At 53.8% G+C, this 9,383-nt stretch overlaps 1 protein-coding gene across 1 annotated transcript; it reads right to left on the reverse strand.

Annotated features, from left to right (window-relative positions):
* Window positions 1–5,842: 5,842 nt before the first annotated feature.
* Window positions 5,843–7,678, reverse strand: SPDYC (speedy/RINGO cell cycle regulator family member C). The gene is made up of 5 exons (XM_045854961.1): window positions 7,543–7,678; window positions 7,236–7,294; window positions 6,907–6,992; window positions 6,634–6,805; window positions 5,843–6,553 (listed from the first exon to the last, which is right to left on the reverse strand). The coding sequence occupies exons 1-5, from the start codon at window positions 7,676–7,678 to the stop codon at window positions 6,137–6,139; spliced, it is 870 nt and encodes a 289-aa protein (XP_045710917.1). The 3' UTR covers window positions 5,843–6,136.
* Window positions 7,679–9,383: the final 1,705 nt, after the last annotated feature.

Here is a 9,383-nt window from a genome sequence, read left to right on the forward strand (position 1 = left end):
TTGGCTCCTCACCGCTCAGCATTTATGTGTCCAGTCTTGGCCGGAGCCTCTTGGCAGGTCTTCGCACAGCAGACCCAGGACTAAGGCAGAGCAGCTCCTGCTGGCGCAGGGGGCTCTGCCGGTCCAGTCTGGGGATTAAGAAAGTTGAGTCCTGATGGACAAGTAGGAGTTCACCAGGAGTGCGGTGCAGGAGAGGGTGTTCTTTGCAGAAAACAGCAGATGGGAAGATGCAGAGGCCAGGAGAATCCAGGCCACTGAGGGAAACTCCAAGTATCCTTGTGATTAGGTCGCAGGGAACAGGGACCTGGGAGAGCAAAGGTCACCCCTCCCGCCAAGCCAAAGCACTCCGGTTCTCCCTAGGGTCCCACAGTCCCCGGAATTTCACAAAAGTCGCTCCTCCTGACTGCGGTCCATTGTTCACCCAATGGGCACTGGTCACCTCTTACAGATGTCCAAGGCATTGTGTTGGCCGGGGCATGAGAGGCCTCAGCCCCCTCTGAAGGAGGCAGACATCGACTCACTATCACCCCATAACTAATTGGGAGAAGAGCTGGTGCTAAGGAAGCGGGTGGCTGAAGCCCCCCCACCTAATGTAGGAGCTGGGGCAGGGGTGTCAGACTCAGGGAGTTAGGGCAGGAGTGGGGGAGACTGCCTTGGGACAGTGGAGGACTAGGAATACGCTTTGTTGCTTGAGCAGAGAGCAAGGAAGGGAAGTGTTAGGGTAGGGCTGGGCAGACCACAGGAGTTTCGGTTTTATTCTGCTCGCGCTCAGATTTGTACACAGGGAGCGGGAGTGGGTTGGGTGGGTGGGAGAGGAAGCAGGGAGTCCGGATAAAAGACAGGAGAGAGAATGGCGTCTCCAACCAGGGAGGTGATGGGCACGGGACAGAAACAGGTGGACTTGATGAATGTTTAGGACACACCCCATCCAGGTCGAACTCACACTGGATTATGCAGCTAAATGTCAACCCCCAAACTGTAAAACTTCTAGAAGAAAGCAGAGAAAAACTCTTAACCATCTTGGGTTTGGCACAGATTTCTCAAAGAAGACACATAAAACACAAACAGTAAAAGAAAAAAGTGAACTTCAAAATGAAACGTGGATCCTTTAAAAGGTACTCTTATGAAAATGAAAAGCCACAAACTAGGAGGAAATGATTGTAAAAATTATATCTGACGAAGGCTTGTATTTAGAATGTATAAATAACTTTTTACAGCCTTTAAAAAAGAGAAAAAACACCGAACACATGCTTACCACATGACCCAGCCATTCCGCTCCCAGGCATCTAACTCCCCCAGAGCAATGAAGGCACATTCCACACGACGACCTGGGCGTGAGTGTCCCTAGTGGTTGTACTTGGAACTGCCCAAACCAAATGTCCACCGACACCCAGTGAGTGGTTAAACTCACTGTGGTATGCATATGATGTAGAATTCTATTCAGCAATAAAAAGGAACAGTAACAGCTGAGTTTCAGAATAATTTTTTAAAGATTTTATATATTTATTTTTTAGAGAGGGGAGGGAGAGAGAGAAAGAGAAATATCAATGTGCAGTTGCTGGGGGTCATGGCCTGCAACCCAGGCATGTACCCTGACTGGGAATCGAACCTGCGACACTTTGGTTCGCAGCCCGTGCTCAATCCACTAAGCTACTCCAGCCAGATTTCAGAATAATTTATAGAGCATAAGAAGCCAGATAAGAGTATGTGCTGTGTACTTCCACATACATGAAAATCTAGGAAAAGGATGCCCATTCAGTGACAGAACCATTCAGTGACAGAAAGCAGATCAGTGGTTGCCTGAGGGCGCTGGCAGATGGGGAAGGGCAGGAGGGAGGGATTATCAAGAGGCTCAAGGTCATTTATTGCGGTGCTGGGCATGTTCATAATCTTGATTATGGTAATGATTTCTTGGAGATTTCTGTATGTCAAAACAAAAGTGGACATTTCAAGAGCATGTGGTTCATTGCATGTCAACTATGCGTTAATAAAAGACGAGGTCTTCACCAAAAACCATTAGGAAAATGGGAGAAATTTTGTATTCAATAAATTACAGATGAACCCAAGATTTAAATATAAAAATGAAAACAAAAATACAGCTAGGCGCTAAGGAAAAGCTTTTTAGTTGTCTCAGTATAGAAAAGTTCTTTTTATTTTAAGATTTTATTTACTTATTTTTAGAGAGAGGGCAAGGGAGGGAGAAAAACATTGATGTGAGAGAAATATCCACTGGTTGCCTCTCGTACGCACCCCAACCGGGGCCCGAACCCACGGCCCAGGCATGTGCCCCGAGAGGGAATCAACCACCCAGCAACCAACTGAGCCGCAGTGGTCAGGGCTGGAAAAGGTCTTCTTAACTATGACACAAAACCCAGAAGCCACACGAAAACTGATTTCACTGTATTGAAACATCCGTACGGTGAAGTCAAACTGAAGCGATCAGCCGAAGCAAACAGTTTACATCTTGAAGGCCCATGTTCCCTTCAAGCCCTTACACGTCAGTCAGAAACCCAGCATCGCAGAGCAGTGGGCCAAGGCAGAGACAGTTCGCAGGAAAGACAAACAGCTCTTAAATGTATGGGACAAAGCTCAAGCTCTCTCGAAAGAAAAAGAAATACAAATTTCAATTTCACCAAGAGACGGTTTTCCGCTTTTAATAAGACTAAAAATCAGGCCAAGATTTAAAATCGGGTACCTGCCCTGATGGATGTGGCTCAGTGGGTGGGGTGTCTTCCTGTACAGGGTAAGGTCACCGGTTCGATTCCTGGTCAGGTCATATGCCTGGGTTGGGGGTTCAGTCCCCAGTTGGGACATATATGAGAGGCAACCGATGGATGTTTCTCTCTTTCTCTTTCCTCCTCCCTTCCCCTCTAAAAAAATTTTTTTAAAGATTTTATTTATTTTTTAGAGAGGGAAGGGAGGGAGAAAGAGAGAGAGAAACATCAATGTGCGGTTGCTGGGGGTCATGGCCTGCAACCCAGGCATGTGCCCTGACTGGGAATTGAACCTGCGACACTTTGGTTTGCAGCCCACGCTCAATCCACTGAGCCATGCCAGCCAGGGCTAAAAAAATTTTTTTTAATCAGGTCCTCACCTATGGGTGAGTGTCCTGGCAAACAGCCCTCCCAGGCTCTACACAGGTCAGGGGCAGTACAGGTATAACCTTCATGGAAGAACATTCAGCAAAAATCATCAAAATGACAATTTTGACTTGGCCTTTGGCTGAACAATTCTTCTAGGAATTCAACCCACAGATATATATATTTTTTATCTTTTTTGCCCTGGCTGGTGTGGCTCAGTGGGTTGAGTGCTGGCCTGCAAATCAAAGAGTTGCGGGTTGGATCCCCAGTCAGGACATGCTCCTGGGCTGCAGGCCAGATCCCCAGTGGGGGCTGTGAGAGAGGCAAGTGATCGATGACTCTCTCTCTCACACACTGGTGTTTCTCTCCCTCTTTCTCCTCCCTTCCCTTCTCTCTGAAAATAAATAAAATCTTTTTAAAAGAATTTAAAAAGGGGGTGGGACAGATATAGGTGTTCGGTGTGATGTCTTTTTCCTGATACCACTTCACAGCAGACACATGTTTTTTCCCCAGATATCAAATACATGTGGTTTCCCCCCCACACCAATTCTCCAACTCTCCAACACCCATTGGGCACCTAGAATTCAAGTCAGCTCCCACACTGATTCCCAGAGTTAGCACAGACCCCGTAGGTCAAGGGGCTCAGTCCCTCACCACTCCAGCCACAACGAGATGTCCAGGTGACCCCCATTCCTGTCTGGCCAACTACAAATTGGAGGGTTCCACGACCCCGTCCTCAGGCTTGATAATTTAGTGCTAGATTCACAGAACTCAGGCAAGTGCTTTACTTCACTATTCCCAGTTTATTAGAAAGGACACAACTCAGGTGCCACCAAACAGGAGAGGTGCGTGGGGCGGGGTTTTGGGCGGTGGGAGCTTCCGCTCCCTCTCCAGGTCAGCCCTCCTCCCAGCACAGCCCAGGAACTCTGAATCTCCGGTCCTTCTCCCGTGCCCAGGGGTGGAGAGGGGCAGCTGAGAGTTCCCACCCTTTAGATTGATCTTTCCGGAGACCAGTCCCCACCCTAAGTGGCTCATTAGCATAAACTCAGGTGTGGTACAAAAGTGACTGACTCTTGACTCCTATGACTCAGGAAATTCTAGGGGTTTAAGGAGCTCCGTGCCAGGAACCTGGGGCAAAGACCGAATGTATGTATTATTTATCACACTGCATTTGGTAAAGCAGGTTTGATTCCTTTCTGGAAGGACATAAACTATGACTTTCATTGCTTCCAGGGACAGGAGCCAGGTGGCTAAGAGTCGGGAGTAGGAGGTGACTCTTGGTTCAAAATTCAAAATGTACATGTGAATGTATCGCCTATTTGAAAAACAAATGAAAGCTTTGTAGCCCTTGCCTTGGCTTATAAAGCCCACAGTCCCCAGGCTTTCTTGTCCACATCCATGCCCTCTGGACCTGGGACCTGCTCTCCCTTCTGGCCCAGCCCCAGACACGGCCGCGCTGCAGCCTTGCTGTCCACAGCATTTTCCTCCTCTTCCACTTGTAACATTCCAGCTCTTTTTTTTTTTTTAAGATTTTATTTCTTTTCAGAGAGAGTGGAAGAGAGGGAGAGAAACGTCATTGGGTGAGGGAAACATTGATTGGTTGCCTCTCGCATGCCCCCAACCAGGGACCTGGCCCGCAACCCAGGCACGTGCCCCAACTGGGAATCGAACCAACAACCTTTCCGTTTGCAAGCCAGCAGTCAATCCACTGAGCCACACCCACCAGGGCCAGCTCTACTCTTGAGACAGTCCTAAACTTTTCTAGGATTAACTCATTCACTGCCCATTTTAGCATAATACCCATTTTACAGATGAGGCAATGGAAGAGATTAAGTAATATTTCAAGTTCACACAGGAATTTGAATTTAAGATGTCTGGCACTAGACACTGAGACTTAATCATGACTCCAGGCTAAGAATACCCTTCCTCACAAACACCCCCACCCGCCAACCCTCATGGGCAAACCCGACAGTGTGAAAGGCTCAGTTCAAAGCCCCCCTCCTAGCCCTGGCTGGCGGAGCTCAGTGGATTGAGCGCGGGAGGCAAACCAGTGTCGCAGGTTCGATTCCCAGTCAGGGCACATGCTTGAGTTGCAGGCCATGGCCCCCAGCAACCGCACATTGATGTTTCTCTCTGTCTCTCTTCCTCCCTTCCCTCTCTAAAAATAAATAAATAAAATATTAAAAAAAAAAAGTCCCCCTCCTCTGGAAAGCCTTCCCTACCCCTTCATTAACAAGTATCCTTTTGGGGAAGGGGTGTTCTATAATAATTACATTGTATTTGACTGCAGCCCAGGGCAAAACCCGTCATTCCCTGAACAGACCTGGCTGCCAGGCATTTCTAGCGCGGAGCGGGTTTCCATCTGAGTGTATTTTTGGTCCACTAGGCTCCAGGCCCTCCTCCAAGGGCTGCGCAGACCTCATCTCGTTCAGTCCCACCTATGCTGTGTAGATCTCATCATGCATGGGTGGGGTCACAGAAGGGAAACTGAGGCTAGGGATGACTGGCCACTACCGCGAAGGAGAAGAGCTACCACAGACCTTGTCGTGTTCGTGGTTTCAACCGCTGACATCTAAACCTGATGCCCCCCATCCCACCCCACTCCCCCACCCCAGTGCCTTCCCTCCCCCGACCCTGGGTCAAGGAGCTAGGCCAGGGCCTGAGCACAGCTAGTGTCCTATGGACACGAGTTTATTGCGGGGGGAGTGGGGGTGGGTGCAGAATCAGAGTGGGTACAAGCTGCAGATTGGGAGGAGGGGGCGGAAGGGGCGGGGGCAGCACTGGCAGCCTGAGGCCCACAGGGCGGGAGGCCAGGGGGCCACGGCCCGCACAGCGTCGGGTCAGCGGGCACAGAGGGGGCTGCTCTTCACCCTGCGGGTGTCAGCGCCGAGGGCACTGACGGAGGCTGTGGGAGGACCCGGGGGGAGAAGGACAGGGAGAGACTCAGAGAGGAAACTTGCCAAGCTCGCACCGCCTGGAGGTGGCAGAGCTGGGACTCGTGCCCAGACCTGCGGGTCCCCAGGCCAGGTGTCCTGGTGCGCTGGCGTCCCTTCCTCTCATTCTGTCAGGCCCCACACCTGCTTCCCGGGCTCCCAGGCCCAGGCCCCTCCGTCTCCCGTCCCCAACTCACTGTGGAGCGTGTAGGTGCCCGACTCCAGATGCAGCTGTGGGGGCAGGACCGTGAGGAAGCCCCCACCCCAGGGGTCTTCGGCCACTGAGAGACAAGCGTGGGAAGGAGGGCAGTACCACTCGGGGTTGGGGGAAGGACACGTGGGTAAGACAGGCAAGGGGCGGGGCTGGTGGCAGCAGCGGCTACAGAGAGAGGGCACGCCACAGAGGGGACAGTAGGGTGGTGAGAGGCCGGGGCCCCTCGGGAGGGGAGCCTGGGCCTGTGGGCAGCTCCTCTGAGCCCCGCCGTGGTGGGGGCGCCGCTCCCGGGCCCAGGCCCAATGGTACGGCTCCTTGGCCATGACCTGGCAGGCGGAGAGTGACAGTAAATAGCGGGGGAGGGCCAGCCACTTCTTCCCACCCCAGGACGCCATCCGGGCCTCACCTCCTCACAGCACTGGCGGCTCACGGCAGCCCGGAAGCCCATCCTTGCCCACAGCTGGTCCCTCTGACGCAGGAAGTCTGCCACCTGACTATGCCATTTTTTGCCCAGGGCCCATAGAAAAATCACACATTTGGCATCCTCCAGGTCCTCCTCCATGTCATTTGCAAGGAACCTGGCCACAGAGGTGGGGGTTGGGCAGAGGCAATAAACATCTGCCCGGCCTTGTCCTCCGACTCAGAGCAAGTGCCTCCGCCACCCGCCGGGGACACTCACAGCGCCAAGAACAGGTTGCTGCAGGTGTACTCGCTGAGCTTCAGGTTGGCGCGCCGGAAGTAGACCAGCACCATGGCCAGGAGGTACTGCAGACACAGAGTTGGGGGCGGGGGGAGGTCAGCGTTAGGCACTGGGAGGGACAGGACTAGGCCAGGCCCACTTGCTCCCAAGAAGGTTCTGGTGGGGGCTAGGGAAATTGGGGTAAAACATGAGGAGGGGTCTGCAGAGACAAGGGTTGAAAAGGCAGGTGCTCCCTCCACCGGACGACGGGACCCAATGAATCAGCAGCACAGGAGGCCCCAGCTTCTGCCCACACTGTGTCCCCTCACCTTATCTGAAATCTGGAAACAGGGATCTCTGGAGAGGAATTCCTGAAGGAAGCTGTGCTCTGCGGGTGGAGAGGAGAAATGCGAGGCTGGGGCTACCGCCCACCTCCCACAAGACAAGAGTGGCACCCACTGAGCCCACTTTCTCACACAACCCTCTGCCCCCACACCCGCCGAGCCAGGGTCACCTGAGAAGGGAAGGGACAGAGACTTCAGACCCTCACGTGGGCAGTTTGAGATCCCACCTCTCGAGTCGGTTTCAAACTTGCTCCTTACAGCCCCCTCCCATGCCAGCCCCCAGTCAGCTCACCCAGAAGGCAGAGAAAGGCCCGAAGCTCCTGGTGCTGGCGGGAACAGAGAGCCCCGCTGCCCCCATCTCCATGGCTCCGGCCCCGCAGCCTCACCTGGGTGGCAACCGCATGGGCAGGGTCTTGGGCTGCACTCATCTCATAGGGGGTGGGGACGGGTGGGGTGGGGTGGGGGTGGGTGTCCTGTAGAGAGAGAGGAGCCCCACTTCCTAGCACCTGTCCCCTCACCCCCAACAAGTCAAAGGGGTTGGTGAGGCTGGTCAGAGAGAGGCTCTCCGGAAAGTGGAGGGATAGAGATGGAGACTCGGGGGCTCGAACAGAAGGAACCTGGGAGGCCCGGAGGGTGGGGAGGCCAGAAAAGCAGCAGCAGCTCCCACGCCCACCCTGCCCCCCAGCCTGGGCCTGGGAGTAAGAACAGCAGCGGCAAGCACCACTGAGGGCGCCCCAGGTGCCTGGAGCTGTGCTAAGTGCCTTAATGGCATCCTCTTTTTTATCCTGGTTGCTAGGTATAACCCATTTTGCAAACACAGAAGCAAGTGAGGAAGACTCGTGGCCACCTAAAAGCCCGTCTGACCCCTAAAACCCAAGAGTTTGATTGCTCCTCTTGCCCCACCCCCACTCTTCACAACCTCCTCTCCACGCACCAAGATGGCAGACTTTATAGAACCACCAACCCCTTACTTCCGGAGGGAAATTGAGACCCAGAAAAAGGGATATTATACAAATCCTTGGGGCCACCTCAAATATTTCAAGCCTGAAGGACTCGGGAGAAAGTGCAGTCCACCACCCAGTAGTCAACGGGGGAGCCTCCATGTAGGAGCCCACGGGCAGCCCAGCCTTCCCGCTCGCCCCAGAAGCCTCACCTGAGCTCAGGGATTACCTACAGCATAACCTCCAGCCTCCAGCCACTGCCTTTATACAGCCTGAGATGCCACGCTCACAACACTCCACCAATCAGATCCCGCCCTGTGGGCGGGGCTTTGGGCTATTCCCGCCTAATTCTACCTGGAGTAAATCCGGCCTCCACCAGCTGCCCAAGGTAAAATCTCCAAAGCTTCATCACCTACAAAGAAGGGTGAAGGCCGGCCAGCTGGACCCCACGGCCTGAAAGGCGGCAGGGACCCTCCCCACCTCTTTCCAAATGCAGAACCAAGGTGCATCCGGAACCGAGGCCTGAGCTGTGCCCAGTGACTGATGGGTAAATTAAAATTCCCATAATTGTTCCTTCCCGCTGCAGGGGCGCGGGATGTGTCTGTGTTTTCTTCAGATCCAGGAATCCCAAGGCCTGGGGGCCAGAGCGGAGATTGTCCTTCCGAGAGCATTCGCAGAGGCCACATCCTCTTCCCGAGATCCTTTGCAGTAGAGAGGGCCTGACCCGTGGCTCCGGGTTGGCGGAGGAGGCCTCTGCCCCAGGCCACCGAGCTGCCCCCCCCCCGCCCCCCCCCCCCCCCCCCCCGCCCCCCCCCCCCCCCCCCCCCCCCCGCCCCCCCCCCCCCCCCCCCGTCAGCAGCCCTAGGCCTTTCCGGTTTCCTGCCTTCACTGACTCGGTCACTGACCCGCTACAATCCCATAGGACAACCAGCACCTACGTGCCTTTCCACGTCTGACGGATGACTTTTTCCTCATTTGGGGGGGAGGGGATAACATGCACATAAAATAAAAGTTACTCCCACGATCTTTTTTAAGTTTGGTGTGTTTGAGTACATTCATATCGTGAAACCAACAACTAGCATTCATCTCCAGAACTCTTCATTTGGCAAAACGGGATTTCTATACCCACGAGAAACACTAGCTTCTGGCCCCGCCTCCCGCAGCGCCTGGCGCCCCCACTCCGTGTTCTGGC

Source organism: Phyllostomus hastatus, unplaced genomic scaffold, assembly GCF_019186645.2.
Source record: "Phyllostomus hastatus isolate PE091 unplaced genomic scaffold, TTU_PhHast_1.1 phas_scaffold_11, whole genome shotgun sequence".
Lineage (NCBI taxonomy): Eukaryota > Metazoa > Chordata > Mammalia > Chiroptera > Phyllostomidae > Phyllostomus > Phyllostomus hastatus.